This window comes from Cebus imitator, unplaced genomic scaffold (assembly GCF_001604975.1).
Source record: "Cebus imitator isolate Cc_AM_T3 unplaced genomic scaffold, Cebus_imitator-1.0 Scaffold132, whole genome shotgun sequence".
NCBI lineage: Eukaryota > Metazoa > Chordata > Mammalia > Primates > Cebidae > Cebus > Cebus imitator.
In genome coordinates this window covers 276431-293014 of record NW_016107447.1, presented here as the reverse complement: position 1 = coordinate 293014, position 16584 = coordinate 276431, and the positions used below count along the sequence as shown (strand labels likewise).

The 16584-nt window shown below is 46.3% G+C and overlaps 1 protein-coding gene and 1 long non-coding RNA gene across 4 annotated transcripts in view; one reads left to right on the top strand and one right to left on the bottom strand.

Moving 5' to 3' along the window:
* Positions 1-14543, bottom strand: part of HNF4A (hepatocyte nuclear factor 4 alpha) — an 84398-nt gene extending 69855 nt beyond the window's left edge. Inside the window, exon 1 of one of the 2 annotated variants that reach the window (XM_017541170.2) lies at positions 14157-14543. In XM_017541170.2, the coding sequence (XP_017396659.1) occupies positions 14157-14205 (49 nt within the window). In that variant the 5' untranslated portion in view covers positions 14206-14543. The remainder of the gene's footprint in view (positions 1-14156) is intronic. The other variant, XM_037742982.1, reaches the window with a different exon arrangement.
* Positions 1-15560, top strand: part of LOC108312987 — a 45140-nt gene extending 29580 nt beyond the window's left edge. Inside the window, exons 2-4 of one of the 2 annotated variants that reach the window (XR_005202274.1) lie at positions 14147-14303; positions 15181-15333; positions 15453-15560. This is a non-coding gene — a long non-coding RNA (uncharacterized LOC108312987). Of the gene's footprint in view, positions 1-8907; positions 10128-14146; positions 14304-15180; positions 15334-15452 lie in introns of those variants that run through there. The other variant, XR_005202275.1, reaches the window with a different exon arrangement.
* The last annotated feature ends 1024 nt before the right edge of the window (positions 15561-16584 follow it).

The window sequence follows — 16584 nt, the reverse complement described above, 5'->3', positions numbered from 1 at the left end:
CACCATGCCCAGCTCATTTTTTGTATTTTTAGTAGAGATGGGGTTTCACCATGTTGACCAGGATGGTCTCGATCTCTTGACCTCGTGATCCACCCTCCTCGGCCTCCCAAAGTGCTGGGATTACAGGCTTGAGCCACCGCGCCCGGCCAATATTTTCTTTTTTTATATGGAGTTTTGCTCTTGTTGCCCAGGCTGGAGTGCAGTTGCGAAATCTTGGTTCACCACAACCTCCACCTCCTGGGTTTAAGGGATTCTTCTGCCTCAGCCTCCCGAGTAGCTGGGATGACAGGCATGCACCACCACACCCAGCTAATTTTGTATTTTTAGTAGAGATAGGGTTTCTCCATGTTGGTCAAGTTGGTCTTGAATGCCTGATCTCAGGAGATCCACCTGTCTCAGCCTCCCAAAGTACTGGGATACCAGGCATGAACCACTGCACCCGGCCAGATAAATCAATATTTTCAATTGCATAACCACATTACTATTACTGCTATTATTCACAGCTGACTTTGTATGTGAACCAAAGACTTTCCACACACTGTTTCAATTCATCCGCACTGTAACACCATAACATAGCTTTGATCAACATCGTAACAATGCATACTAACATTTTACATTCAAGAAATTCTTTGCAGTTTGCAGGACACTCTTGCCTCTATCCTCCTGAGCAGCAGAGCTACCCTGAGGGATAAACAGAACTAGCATTGTTAAACCCGTTTTCAGATAAGGATGTGGATCCCAAAATAATACAGAAAATTCTGCTGATCCCGGTAGGGCCCAGTGTTCAAATAAAATCCATCTTTCTGGCTGGGCACGGTGGCTAATGCTTGTAATCTCAGCATTTTGGGAAGCCAAGATGGGTGGATCACTTGAGGTCATGAATTCGAGACCAGCCTGACCAACATGGTAAAAACCCATCTCTACTAAAAATACAAAAATTAGCCAGGCATGGTGACGCAAACCTGTAATCCCAGCTACTCTGGAAACTGAGGCACGAGAATCACTTGAACCCAGGAGGCAGAGGTTGCGGTAAGCCATGATTGCACCACTGCACTCTAGCCTGGGCCACAGAGCGAGACTCTGTCTCAAAACAAACACACACACACACACACACACACACACACACACACACTCCTCTATTTAAAAAAAAAAAAAAAAGCTCATCTTCCACATTGTGGGGAAGGAGTGGGGACCCTGGGTAACTGCATGAAGGAGATAAACTCTCTTCTCGAGTTTTGGGTTGATCAGCTAGTATTGCCTTTTCTAATACAATCCTCGGTGCTAAATTCTAGCGCTGCCTCTCATGGCCTGTGTGCTTTTGAGTAAGCTATTTAATCTCTCTGAGATTTTGTTTTCTCTCCTGAGAAAAGGGTATGATGACAGTATCTACCTCAATAGATAGTTAGTTGTAGAATTAAAAGAGTTATTTATTTATTGATGGAGAGGCAGGGTCTCACTTTGTTGCCCAGGCTTGTCTTGAACTCCTAGCCTTAAGTGATCCTCTTGCCTCAGCCTTCCAAAGTGTTGGGATTTACATGTGAGCCAAAATGTCTGGCTGAGGAGTTAATTTTTATAAAGTGCTTAGAATAGTGCTTAGCCTGTGGTATTATACAAGGATGAAATAACCTAGCACTAGAAAACAAATTAGCCAGGTCCCAGATCTGGGCCTTCTGATGCCAGGTTCAGTGTGTGGTCCCCAAGCCCTAGACATTTGTATTCCTCTTCACCCAATTTTTTTTTTGTTTGTTTGTTTTTGAGATGGAGTCTCACTCTGTCGCCCAGGCTGGAGTGCAATGGCGTGATCTTGGCTCACTGCAACCTCCACCTCCTGGGTTCAAGTGATTCTCCTGCCTCAGCCTCCTGAGTAACTGGGATTATAGGCATGTGCCACCAAGCCTGGCTAATTTTTGCATTTTTAGTAGAGGCAGGGTTTCACCGTGTTGGTCAGGCTGGTCTTGAACTCCTGACCTTGTGATCCACCTGCCTCAGCCTCCCAAAGTGCTGGGGTTACAGGCATGAGCCACCTTGCCCAGCCCCTCTTCATCCAATTGTGATCACATCTGCCTGTTACCTGTAGTTCATTTATCTATAATTGTTTACTTGATATTTTCTTTTCTTTTGAAGACATACATTATTTTTTAAGGGATTTTTCTATTAATGCTTTAATATGCTATTTGTAAATTTTTCTAGTTTACAATAAATGCACAAAGATTTAAGTGCCTGTAATCCCAGCTACTCAGGAGGCTGAGGCAGGAGAATTGCCTGAACCCAGGAGGCCGAGGTTGCGGTGAGCCAAGATCGCGCCATTGCATTCCAGCCTGGGCAACAAGAGCGAAACTCCGTCTCAAAAAAAAAAAAAAAAAATTCCTTGTCTTGTCTGTGGACTAACTAAAATCAGTCCCTGTACTTTGTGGGTTCACCTAATAAAAAGTATGCTGGGTTTTTTGTTTGTTTTTGAGACAAGGTCTCACTCTGTTGCCCAGGCTGGAGTACAGTGGCATGATCTTGGCTCACTGTAATCTCCACCTCCCAGGTTCAAGAGATTCTCCTGCCTTAGCTCCTGAGTAGCTGGGATTACAGGTGCCCATCGCCATGCCCAGCTAATTTTTGCATTTTTTTTTTGTAGAGATGGGATTTCCCCATGTTGGCCAGGCTGGTCTCAAGCTCCTGACCTCAAGTGATCTGCCCACCTCAGCCTCCCAATGTGCTGAGATTACAGATGTGTGCTACTGTGCCCCATCCACAGGGACATTTTGAGAATTAGAAATTAATATGTGTAAAGCCCTAGTAAGTACACCATAAATTATACCTGGCTATTAGCATAACCACAAGCACATATCCATAAACATATATAAATAAAGCAAAAGTTTCAAAGACATACATATTTTACTCTTACTACATGAAATGCTCTATGATATTTTCTATTTTATTTCATTCTTTTGTTAAAATGTAACATTCATAAAGTGATACATTGATGATTTGTGCCTTTTTCTGTTTTGAATGTTATAGTTCAGTAAATTTTTTTTTTTTTTTTAAATTAAAGATGGGGTTTCACCATGATGGCCAGGCTGGTCTTGAACTCCTGACCTCAGGTGATTCACCCACCTCAGTCTCCCAAAGTGCTGGGATTACAGGCGTGAGCCACCGCGCCTGGCCCAGTAAAAATATTTTTTAAGGCCAGGTGTGGTGGTGATCTTTCTGCCTTGACCTCCCAAAGCACTAGGATTATACTCTATTACGCAGGCTGGAGTGTGGTGTTGCAATCTCGGCTCACTGCAGCCTCAGCCTCCTGAGTATCTGGGACTACAGGTGTACACCACCATGCCCAGCTAATTTTTGTATTTTTTTTGTAGAGACCAATTTTTGCTGTGTTGCCCAGGCTGGTTTTTAACTCCTGGGCTCAAGTGATTCACCCACCTCAGCCCCCCAACATGCTGGGATTCAGGCATGAGTCACTGCACCTGGCCAAATCTTACTCTAGTTATATCCCATTGTTTTTTCTGTTTGTTTTTTTTTTTTGAGATGGAATTTTGCTTTTGTTGCCCAGACAGGAGTGCAGTTGGGTGATCTTTCTTGGCTTATTGCAACTTCTGCCTCCCAGGTTCAAGTGATTCTCCTGCCTCAGCCTTCCGAGTAGCTGGGACTACAGGCACAAGCCACCAGGCCTGACTCATTTTTTGTACTTTTAGTAGAGACAGGGTTTCACCATGTTAGCCAGGATGGTCTCAGTCTCCTGATCTTGTGATTATCTGCCGCCTCAGCCTTCCAAAGTGCTGAAATTACAGGTGTGAGACACGTGCCCGGCCTTTTTGATTTTTTTTTTTTTTTTTTTTTTTGAGACAGAGCTTCATTCTTGTTGCCCAGGCTGGAATGCAGTGGTATGATCTCAGCTCACCACAACCTCTGCCTCCCAGGTTCAAGCAATTCTCCAGCCTCAGCCTCCGCCTCCAGAGTAGCTGGTATTACAGGTATGCACCACCATACCTGGCTAATTTTGTATTTTTAGTAGAGATGGGGTTTCTCCATGTTGGTCAGGCTAGTCTTGAACTCCCAACCTCAGTGATCCGCCCACCTCGGCCTCCCAAAGTGCTGGGATTAGAGGCATGAGCCACTACACCCAGCCCAGGTCTAGCAAATTTTAAGATTTTCATTTTCCCCATTAATTTACTTTGAAAAATATCAAACTTTAAACTTTGAAAGACTAGTATAGTGAGCACTGATGTATCCTTTCACCTGAATTCACCAACTGCTTGCATTCTGTCACATTTGCTTTATTGCTATCTCTGTATCTATCTATGCAGTTTTTTATTGAAATATTTCATCTAAAAAAAATTGTAAAGGCCAGGTACAGTGGCTCACGCCTGTAATCCCAGCATTTTGGGAGGCTGATGCAGGAAGATTGCTTGGGGACAGGAGTAGGAGACCATCCTGTGCAACATGGCAAGACATGTCTCTATAAAAAAGTAAAAAAATTAGCTGGGCATGGTGGCATGCACTTGTGGTCCCAGCTACTTGGGAGGCTTAGGTGGGAGGATTGCTTGAGCTCAGGAGGTTGAGGCTGCAGGGAGCCATGATTGTGGCTCACTCTAGCCCACGTGACAAAGCAAGACCCTGTTTCAAAAACATCAACAAAACAAAAACAATAAAGATAATTTTGTAAATTGTATATTTACACTTGTTATGCATATTTGATGTGTGTGTGAGCATGACCCTCTCGCAGAGATGATCAACTATGTACCAACAAATCCATGCTCCCCTTTCCCACCCAGCTAGGGACCACATCTTCCAGACCCCTTTCCATTGGGCAAGGGCCATGTGACTAGTTCTCACCAATGGGATGTGAGTAGAAATGCAAGTGTCTCTCTGGGCTAGGGTGACTTAAGGGGTCCCTGGATAACCATGCCGCATAAGTCAGTAAACTTCTAACCTAAAGTTTGCATTTGCTTGTTACATAAGCTAGATTGCCTGAACTAATACAACCCCAATAAATAGCATGATCTATCCCTGGGTTAAGATTGCAGTTTGAAACACACTGATGTGGTCTTCTGATTTTCCAAATATTTTTGAACCATCCCAGGGACTGGGAGGCTGAGGCAGGAGGATTGCTTGAGCCCAGGAGTTTGAGGCTAGCCTGGGCAACATAGCGAGATCCTGTCTCTAAAATAAAATAAAATGAAAAGAGACAAAAGTCAAAAAGAAGTGTCTCTTATGGAAGCAGAGGTTGAAGGGCTGGAGGAGGCTAAGCCCTAGCCGTTTGAACATGCCCCTCCCCATTATCCTCAAAGTGAACCTGCAGCATCTTTCCTGACTCTTAGGACTCAGGGAATACTGTGTGACAACCACTGAGCGAGGTGGTCGTCATACCTCCGTTTCTCAACAGAGGAGATGGAGGCCAGGTGCAGTGGCTCACGCCTGTAATCCCAGCATGTTGGGAGGCCGAGGTGAGCGGATCACATGAGGCCAGGAGTCCAGCCTGGCCAACGTGGTGAAACCCCATCGCTACGAAAGCTACAAAAATTTGTCAGGTGTGGTGGCATGCGCCTGTAATACCAGCTACTTGGGAAACTGAGGCACGAGGACTGCTTGAACCCAGGAAGTGGAAGTTGCAGCAGTGAGCAGAGATCATGCCCCTGGGTAACACTGAGACTCTGTCTCAAAAAAAAAAAAAAAAAAGAGGAGATGGAGAAGCAGCAGGAGAACAATTCTCCTGCCTGAGCCTCCTGAGTAGCTAGCATTACAGTTGCCCACCACCACACCCGGCTAATTTTTTGTATTTTTAGTAGAGACAAGGTTTACTTGAGTAAAATCACAAATAGCCACCCAGGCCCAGAGCTAGAGCCATCTCCCAGGTCTCTGATGAGGATAGGCCTGTCCCCTTCCTTTCTCTGCCTCTCATCTGCCTCCTCCACTGTGAAGGAGCCACACAGACTCACATCTATTAACCAGCACCCCCAAGAGGAGACCCCAGGCATCCCAGGGCCCCAGAAGGCTTGCAACAAAGCCTTGTGCTAACTCTCCAGCCAGACAGTTGCATCCTGGAGCAGTTACCTATTCCTCATTCATCTCTGTTGCTTCTACAACAGCCAAAATGATGCTAGCGCCTAGTAAGCATCCAGTCCTTTGCATGTAGTAAGTGCACACTCTATAGGTATAATAAGAATAGTTCAAATTCACATAGCACTTTCTATGTGCTCAACACTCAGCACTCTGCACACATTGACTTTATTTATTTCTCACAACAACCCCATGAAGTGAATGCTATTATCATCAGCCCCATTTGACAATGAAGAAATTGAGGCAAAAAAGATTGAGTCAGCCGGCCACGGTGGCTCATGCCTGTAATCCCAGCACTTTGAGAGGCCAAGGCGGGAGTATCACTTGAGGTCAAGAGTTTAAGTCTAGCCTGGCGAACATGGTGAAACCCTGTCTCTACTAAAAATACAAAAAATTAGCCAGGCGTGGTGGTAGGCACCTATAATACCAGGCACTCAGGAGGCTCAGGCAGGAGAACTGCTTGAACCCAGGAGGTGCAGGTTGCAGTGAGCCAAGATTGTGCCATTACATTCCAGCCTGGGCGACAGAGCAAGACTCCGTCTCAAAAAAAAAAAAAAGACTGAGTTATTTACTTGAGGTCACACAGCTAGTAGATGGTAGTTTGAATCCAGGCAGCCTGACTCAAGCTGCTAACCACTATGCTGTCCAGCCCCCTTGGATGCTATTATGACATGATAGCCGAAGGAATGAAGATTTGGTGTCAGACTAGATTTAATCGCCTATTTGCTGGGCGATGCAGGGAAACTTGACTTAACGACCCTGAATCTCAATTTCTCCATAAAATGGAGATAATACTTCCTACGTGGATGGGTCATTGCAAGGCTTCAAAGGGAGAAAACGTAACAAATCGCCAGCATCTTGCCCATTACATAAAAGGGGCTTAAATGAAAACAAATTTCTTTCCTTGTCATTGACCCAGGAATATGAGTCAGGAAAAATGGCAGGCACAATTCCTTCATTTAAGCATCTCAGCATGCTTTTTTGTTCTTTCTTTTTTTTAGACAAGTTTCCCTCTGTTGCCCAGGCAGGAGTGCAGTGGTGTAGCCTTGGCTCACTGCAGCCTCCACCTCCTGAGTAGCTGGGACTACAGGCACCTGGCACCATGTCCAGCTAATTTTCACATTTTTAGTAGAGATGGGGTTTCACCATGTTGGCCAGGCTGGTCTCGAACTGCTGACCTCAAGAGATCTGCCCATCTCAGCCTCCCAAAGTGTTGGGATTACCATGTGAGCCACTATACCCAGCCTCAGCATGCTTTTAGGAATAAGATTGATCAATCATGAAGCAACCAGACAAGTCTCAAAATACTTTCAATAAAGGATGGAATTAATTGCAGTAAAACATAAGTAAAATCAGAGCAGTGTGTGGCCATGCTCCAGGCCTTTGCATATGCTGTTCCCTCAGCTGGGAACACTCTTCTCCCAGCTGACTCCTGCTAACCTTCAGGTTCCAGCTCAGATATATCAGTCTACTCCTTCAGGGTCAAGAAGTCTGTGACCTCTTCCCCCTCTCCTAGGTCCCTCTGTATCCCACGGCGCTGTCTCTGTCCTAATCATGGCACTGTGTCTTTGGTTGCTGCTGGCTCGTCTATCTACCCACCAAATTGGGCACTAAAATCTGAAGCAAAGTTGTTCTTTTTGTTTTTTTTTGTTTGTTTGTTTGTTTTCTGAGACAGAGTCTCACTCTTATCATCCAGGCTGGAGTGCATCTGGGCTCACTGCAACCTCCACCTCCTGCGTTCAAGCAATTCTCTTGCCTCAGCCTCCCCAGTAGCTGGGATTACAGGGGCCCACCAACATGCCTGGCTAGTATCTGTATTTTTAATAGAGCCAGCGTTTCACCATGTTGGCCAGGCTGGTCTCGAACTCCTGACCTCAGGTGATCCGTCCACCTCAGCCTCCCAGAGTGCTGGGATTACAGGAGTGAGCCACTGTGTGAAGCAAACATCCTCCTATGTTCCCCCAGTGCCTCACAAAATGTGTTGCATACCATAAGCCCCAGTGGAAGTTTGTTGAAGAGATGAACAAACAGACAATGAATTAATGAATACAGGAGGATTCTGGGTGGAGGCAAGATGCACTCTGGGTATCTAGTTCCTCCCTTTACTAAATGGGACAAAGTAAGGCAATGGTTTCCATACTGCGGCTGAACTGCATACCCTAAATCACATAAGAAGCTCAATAAAAAGTTACAGATTCTTGGAACTTACCCCAGGAGACTCTGATTCATTGGGTCTGGAGTGGAGCCCCAAAATTTGCTTTAAAAAGTTTCCTGGCCAGGCATGGTGGCTCACACCTGTAATCCCAGCACTTTGGGAGGCCAAAGTGGGTGGATCATGAGGTCAGGAGATCGAGACCATCCTGGCCATGGTGAAACCCCGTCTCTACTAAAATACAAAAAATTAGCCGGGCGTGGTGGTACATGCTTGTAGTCTCAGCTACTCAGGAGGCTGAGGCAGGGGAATTGCTTTAACCTGGGAGACGGAGGTTGCAGTGAGCCGAGATCGCGCCACTGCACTCCAGCCTGGCAACAGAGCAAGATTCTGTCTCAAAAAAACAAAAACAAAAAAACAAAGAAAAACAAAACTTTCCTATATGCAACCAGGTTTGTGAACCATGGGAGCTGAAGACCAAATTGAGATAGGATGGGAAGGCGATGTGGGAGGGGAGACAGGGAGGGGCTGGAAAGGAACAATATTTTGGGAATGAAGGGTAGGAGCAGCCATAGCCTGATATTGGACACAGTCCCATAGCCAGCCAGCATCTGGGGTCCTATTCCACTTTGGGCCTATCCACCATTCGCAAGGATACAGCATGTTCATTATAGCTTCTATTATCTTTTCTCTTTCATTAGCTTGTGGAATCTTCATAACAACAATGATTCATTTGATGGGTGAAGAAACTGAGGAACAGACAGCTGAAGCACCATCATCACAGACCTTCAAGGGGGACAGCCACATCATCAAACTGCCTCTGACAATGGCCTCTGATCTGTCCTCAAGCTGATGCTATTGGTGAAAGGGACTAGGCCTACAGTGCTAGGAAAAATTAGGCTCAACTGGCACTTAAAAACAGTTAAGTATTCCCCTGATGGAAGATTGCTGACATCCCCCATCTCCTCACTTGTCCTGTCTAGAGCACTTGAAGATGCTGCTATTCCAGGCCACCTCAGTCCACCCTTTCTCATCCATCCATCCATCCATCCACTCATTCATCTTTTCATCTACCCACCCATCATATCATTTGTCCATCCATCCTTCCCCTAACCACCTACCCATCTATTCAGCTACTTATTCGTCCATTTATCACATGCACCTACGTATCTTTCCATCCGTCTCATCCATCTACTTACCCATCCACTCATCACCCTCCACACATGCCCATCTACTCATAACACCTTTTTGTTAATCTGTCCACCAATCTATCCACCCAGCCATCTCCCCAGTTACTCATTCATCTGCTTGTCTCATCCATCCAGGTATTTCTCCATCTGTTACATGCATGCATCCCTCCACCCATCTATCACATCCATCCATCACATCACGTTCATTCATCAGTCCATCCACCTATCCACCCACCCAGACATACATTCATTCATCCATCCACCTTCCCCTTCATTCATCCACTCAATTAACCTTCAATCAAGGTCTACATGGGACCAAGCCCTGTCAAAGGCTGGAGTATAACAAAAAGAATTAGATAGAAACAGATCTTTTCTTCAAGGAGATTCAAGGTACTTACAGAAACGAGAAACTACCAAAGAAGCAAAATAAATCACCAAGGGAAACTTGTCGAAAGGAAAATAAGGGTAGAAAAGGAATAAGGCCAGGAGTCAGGTTAGCGCACAGGTGTGCACACTTAGCATCTCGTCCTCACAGTTGCTCAGGGTAGTCCCAAATTGGCACTGAGCAAGACCCTGGCACTCAAGGCAGAACAACACAAGAGTCACAGTCCACTTCGTTGTGGTAGACACTCCCCAGAATACCCTGTTCTCCTATAACACGCTGGGGTTATATGTGCCCCAGGGTACATTTGGCTTTCTGGAGACATGTTTGGTTGGCACAGTTGATGGGGAGAGATAGAGGCCAGGGATGCTGTTTAACGTCTTACGATCCACAGGACATCCCCTCTGCCCCCGCCACAGATACTCTTCCAGGCCAAAATGTCAGTAGTGCTGAGGCTGAGAAACTCACTTATATCAGAACCTCAGTTCTCTTTGGAGCAGTAGTGTGCCACACCCCAAGGGAAGAACCACTGGTCCAGGCCCATCTTGGCTTTCCTAGCTCTTTCCACTACATACTTGACTTCCCAACTTTCCTTGAACTAGGGGAGTGTGCCAGGAAGTTTCTGGGGAAGTTTTGCTTTTGGATAAAAGAAACGAGGGCATTGAGAAAAACCCCTTCAATTCCTGCCTCCAGCTTCAGACACGTAAGTGCAGACACCACATCTCATTCTGGAACAGCCAATTTCGGTTGTGATGGGGCAAATACAAGGACCAAAGCCAACAAGTGAGGAGGGCAGAGAGGAGGGAAGGGAAGGTCGCGGGATCCAGCTACGCTGATGATCATCATTGTGGCGCTGTTTCTTACGCCCGTCAATTCACTCGTCAACAAATGCTTATTGAGCATTTCTTCTGTGCCAGTCACCGTGGGAGACATTGTGAGAACAAGGCTGAGCAAACCACCAGGTCCCAGAGCTCACAGAGTTTACAGTCTGGTGGGAGAGCCAGACACCACAATTCACACCAACAACTATCTGATCAGAGCGATGACAAGAACTGCAAAGCCAAATGCAGTGTGCCGTGGAAGCACCAGAAGTCCAGGAGGGTCAAAGTCACCCAGCATCACCACACCAAAGGGCAGCTCGTTAGAGTCCTGCAGAAGTTCAAAAACGTGAAACCACAACTAGGATTTTTTGCCCGCTGACTCTGGGCCCTGCACTGTTCTAAGTACTCATGGATTCCTCCATCCAATCCTCACAGCAGCCATGTCTTCCTCTGCCTCTAACAGGCTCTTCGATGTGCCATGTCCCTGACCCACCAATGCACCTCTGCTATGGTCATCTTAGGAGATGATTAATGTTATCCCCATTAGAGGACCTCAGAAGAGAGGTTTGTTTTTTTTTTTTTTTTTTTTTTTTTTTTTTTTTTTGTTTTTTTTTTTTTTTTTTTTTTTTTTTTTTTTTTTGAGATAGAGTCTTGCTCTGTTGCTCAAGCTGGAGTGGCAGGGGTATGATCTCGGCTCACTGCAACCTCTACCTCCCAGGTTCAAGCGACTCTCATGCCTCAGCCTCCCAGGTAGCTGAATTACAGGCGCCTGCCACCACGCCCAGCTAATTTTTGTATTTTTAGTAGAGACAAGGTTTTACCACGTTGGCCAGGCTGGTCTCCAACTCCTTATGTCAAGTTATCTGCCCGCCTCAGCCTCCCAAAGTGCTGTGATTACAGGCGTGAACCACTGTGTCCAGCCTAGGAGAGGGCTTTTGTTTCCTCAGAGCACTTGTTTCTTTTCTCAGAAAGCGACTTTTTTTTTTCTGGAGCCTTTCCCAGCGGACTTCACTAGCTCATTTTACCAATAAAATAGGTGAGGCTCAGAGAGGGGTAATGATTTGACTCATAAGACCACACAGCTTTTTTTTTTTTTTTTAAGACAGGAAGATCTGGCCTGGCGCGGTGGCTCATGCCTATAATCCCAGCACTTTGGGAGGCCGAGGTGGGCGGATCACGAGGTTAAGAGATCAAGACCATCCTGGCCAACATGGTGAAACCCCATCTCTACAAAAAAAATAAAAAATAAAAAATAAAAAAGAAGAAAAAAAAAGACAGGTAGATCTAGGATGCTAATCCAGATGTATTTTATATAAAAAAAAAAAAAAATCAAATCAGGCTCTTTTAGCCACTCTCACACACATACACACAGGCACACGTGTACTGCAGCGAAGGTTCCACTGCCCCGGGACACAAGTGCTCATCGTGGATGCTCTGCAAAGCCACTGGAGTTCTCTTTTCTATGCCCAGACAGATCTGTGGCCTAGAGCGGAGGGCCCGGCTGGACTGTGTCAGGTCTGGAGTCAGATGATTTTTTTTTTTTTAAATCTTGAACCTTAGTTTTCTCTCCTGTCCTTGGAGATACAATATTATTTATCTTAGAAGGCTGTTGGGAAAGTAAAAGAGCTGTCTGAGAGATAATAGTAAAACACCCAGTCCCCCATTCATTCATCCATTCACCCATCTACCCACCCATCCATCCATCCATGCAATCATTAGAATAACCGCTGAATGCTTTTATTTATATGTCGTGCTCATATAATGAGTACGACACCGGGGCAGAGAAGAAGAGACATGAGGACGTCCTACAAGGTGCAGAGACTTGGGAGACAGTGGGGGGCTGTCAGGTTGTATTATTATCATCCTTTAAGAGACACTATGGGGCCTTCGTTTCACCCCTTGCATAGCCTTATGACCTGGGCTGTTCTTCCCCAGAAGCTGTCTGGCTCCTTTGAGAGACAATGTCTTCCTCTGGCCACAGGTTCAACCAAGTCATCCGTTGGCATCTTTAAACCAGGCCTTAAAATTGTGGATTAAGGGTAGCCTCATCCTTTAGCTATGCTATCTCCTTTAATCCTCTTCCCTCGGGGAGAATAGGTCCTGTCATTATCTTCATTTTACAGATGAGGAAATAGGCTCAGGGAGGGTAAGTGTCTTGCTCAAGGTCACCGAGCGGGTGTGTGGGATGGGTTCCCAGGCTGTTTGTTTCTTCAGCCTCTGCCATATTCGTGTTTTATGGGGGTCAAAGCAAAGAAGATTCTCCTGGACTAGAGTCAGGAGATCAGGTCCTAATTCTGACATTCACTGGCCCCCCATCCTCAGCAACTGATGACATAAATGTTCACTGCGTCTTTGCAATCCGCATGGTATCAGCGCTTTACACCCCTGCTCCCCGCGGCATTCACCGTGATCCTGACACATCCTCGTCTTGTCTCCACTTCAGAAAGAAAGTAAGGGGTGCATGAATGTTGAGTCGTGTGACAGTCACAACTAGACCCAGGTCTTCTGGATTCCAGAGGCCAAGTTCTGTGCAGCTGTGTGATTTGAACAGGTTTATAAAATGCACCTAACTTTTAAAAAAATCCAAAATGTGTCCCCAAAAGGTAAAACAAATGTTCTCTTGAATCTCCCTCCTCAGAAACAAACCTGTCGCCAATTTCTTCATGTCATTCCATGAATTTTCTATATGTGGAATGTACATATATACACGTGTGTACATAATACGTCTATAATGTGTGTATACATAGATACGCCTAAATCCGTTTCACTATCAGAAACTATACAGTTCTTCAGTGTACCGTTTTAACTTAATGTAACTGAGAGATTCTTCCCTGTCACACAAACAGATAAGTGTTTTTTCCTTGAACAATGGAATAGCATTCCATTGTAGAGACGCATCATGCCTTATTTACCCGTCTTCCCTCTGCTGAGGGACCTTGGGTTACTTCCAATGTGGGGGTCACCCCAAGCAGGGAGCCTGAGCCTTTTACCATCAATAACACTCTGTTTCTAGCTCTGCATCTAAGTTTCACACATCTGCACTAGATATTCTCATTTTCCAATGCTCCACGCTACGCAGCGCTTTCTATCTCTTGGACATTATCCAGAGACCACGGAGGTGCAGAGGGACCCAGGCTGGATCCCATGCCTGGCTTGACAATGCTCCAGCGACATGACCTAGGCCCAGCAAGGCTTTCTCTGCAGACCTCAATTTGCCCACAGCGAAGCAGGATAGTGCTTCCGAGCCCCACCCTCTGCGGAATTTTGGAAAGTCCCCCTGCGGTGGGTTCCCAGGAAGGCCTCTGGACAGGCAAAATGAGCCAAGCCCCTGCCTCAGGGCTCCTACGACCCCTCCCAGCACTTCTCCACCAGGCAAGCCATGCCTGAGCTTGAGAGCTTAGGGAAGCAAGTCACATGCCTCCGTGGGGCTTCCTGCCCTTCTAGGGGAGCTCTAGGGGGGGCTTTGGGCCCGTCAGAAACACACGGGGAGGTGTCCCATGGCCTCCCAAACATGACCGCAGCCCCGCCCTGTCCATTCTCCCTCCAGCCCTACTTACCATAAGGACTCTCCACTGGAGCCCCGAGGGGCGCGTTCACACTGACCATGGCCAAGTCCACCCAGCCGGAGACCCGGGGGCATGGAGGAGCAGGGGCCCGCACACAGCAGCAGCAGAGCCACCAGGAGCCAGTCCACCAGGAAGGCGGTGAGTGTGGCCAGCTGCCACCGCCCGGTTATCTTATTGATTCTTCTAATCACCCAAGGTGGGTGGATACGTTAAAGAGTAACCAGTCACTTAGGGAACCTGTGGCTGGGGACTGCTGCTGTCTCCATGGCAATGGCGACCTGGCCAGATCTGAGGTCCACTCGGGCCCCAGTTCTGCACTATGGGGTTAGGGGAACCGAGAGCCAGATGTACAGGGACATCAGCCCCCCAATTTGAGGACAGGGCCGGAGCAGAAGGAGCTGGGAGGTGAGAGTCCAACCTGGGTTGGGTTTTATGGCTCCAAACTATGGGTGTGTCACCATGCAGGAAGTAGTGGGAAAGCTGAGGGAGGGGCAGAGGAGAAAAGGAGGGTGGAGAACTGTGTTTATTGAGTGCCTACTGGATGCTGGGAGTTGCATACGGGTGTTATCACATTTAACTGAAACCTTGAGATGAAGAGACTGAAGCACAGAGAGAAATTGCAGGCCTGGAGTCTCACCGCTAGTCCATAGAGGTGTTATCTTCCTTTCATCTAACATATTTATTGAGCACCTACTATGCGCCAGGCCTTGTGCTAGACTCTGGTGATATGGAAATAAGCAAGGTAGAGATGTACCCCCAAAACTTGTGGACTAATGGAGGAGACAGACCTTAATCAGATCGTCATTCAAAGACAGTGTTACAAACTGGTGGTTGATTTGAGGGATTGGGAAACCCCGATCTGCCTCCAGGCCAGTGGGCCAGAGTCATCCCGTCTGGCCCCTCCTCTGGTCTCCTTCCCTCTTCTAAATTCAACCTGCTGCTGAAACCTGCACGCCCTGTTTTAGCTCCCCAGCATGTTAGACACCTGCCACCTGGCTTTTTTTTTTTGGAACAGCCCCATTTCTTTTGTCTCAATTTTGGATCTCACCAGCTGTTTGAGGATTCTGAAATCGAGGTCATTTATCCTGTTAGAGAGAGCTCAAATGAGAAGCAGTGAAACAAACTCTCTCAGAAAAATCCGTAACTCCAGCTCCACTATTTTCTTGCTGTATGTTTTTTGGTAAATTATTTCATCTCATTATAGCGATACCTAGCTCATAGTTTGCCCCGCCTCTAAAATAGCTAATTGATATATTCCTCCTCTTTCCGCCTAGTCTCTTTTTTCAGCTTGATCAACCACCCTAGAGGGACCTTCAGCCCCTATTGATGAACATGGGTTTTATTAAAGTGTCCTTTCTTTTGTAAAACAACAGTGATAATAAATGTTAGTTTTTTTTTTATTTAAAGTATTAATATTCTTGGTCGGGTGTAGTGGCTCATGCCTGTAATCTCAGCACTTTGGGAGGCAGAGGAGGGTGGATCACTTGAGGTCAGCAGTTCAAGACCAGCTTGGTCAACATGGTGAAACCCCATCTTTACTAAAAATACAGAAATTAGTTGGGCATGGTGGCGAGCATGTAATCCTAGCTAGTCGGGAGACTGAAGCAGGAGAATTGCTTAAACCCAGGAGGCAGAGGTTGAAGTGAGCTGAGATCGCACCATTGCACTCTGGCCTGGGTGACAGAGCAAGACTCTGTCTCAAAAAAAAAAAAAAGTATTAATATTTTTATATGGGGAGGGGGAGGTTTGCTAACCCTATGCCAATTTCCCAAAATGTTCTGGAAGTTTAAGTGGCATGTGACCCCCTGCATGAAGTGGCATCATGAGGTCATGTAACTAGGAAGGAGCTGACACAGAACTGGAATTCAGCATCATCTGACCCCAAAGTCTGTGCTATTTCAATGGGTCCCACATTGCCTTCCTGAGCACCAGGATAATGAGAATGACAACCACTGGCATTTATGAACTGTTTAGTTTGTCAGCATTCTACGCTCATAATGTCATTGAATTGTCACAGTCAGTATTCCCATTTTACAGATGTAAAAACTGAGGCTCAAGTAGCTTCATTTGAATCTGTTCTTTTTTTTTTTTTTTGAGACAGCTTCACTCTTGTTGCCCAGGCTGGAGTGCAATGGGGCAATCTCAGCTCACTTCAACCTCTGCCTCCTGGGTTCAAGCAATTCTCCTGCCTCAGCCTCCTGAGTAGCTGGGATTACAGGCTTGCACTACCACACCCGGCTAATTTATTATTTTCAGCAGTGATGGAATGTCACCATGTTGGTCAGGATGGTCTGGAACTCCTGGTCTCATGTGATCCACCTGCCTCGGCCTCCCAAAGTGCTGGGATTACAGGCCTGAGCCACCGCACCAGGCTGAATCTGTTCTATATAACACCAGAGCTCAATGTCTTAACCCCTTT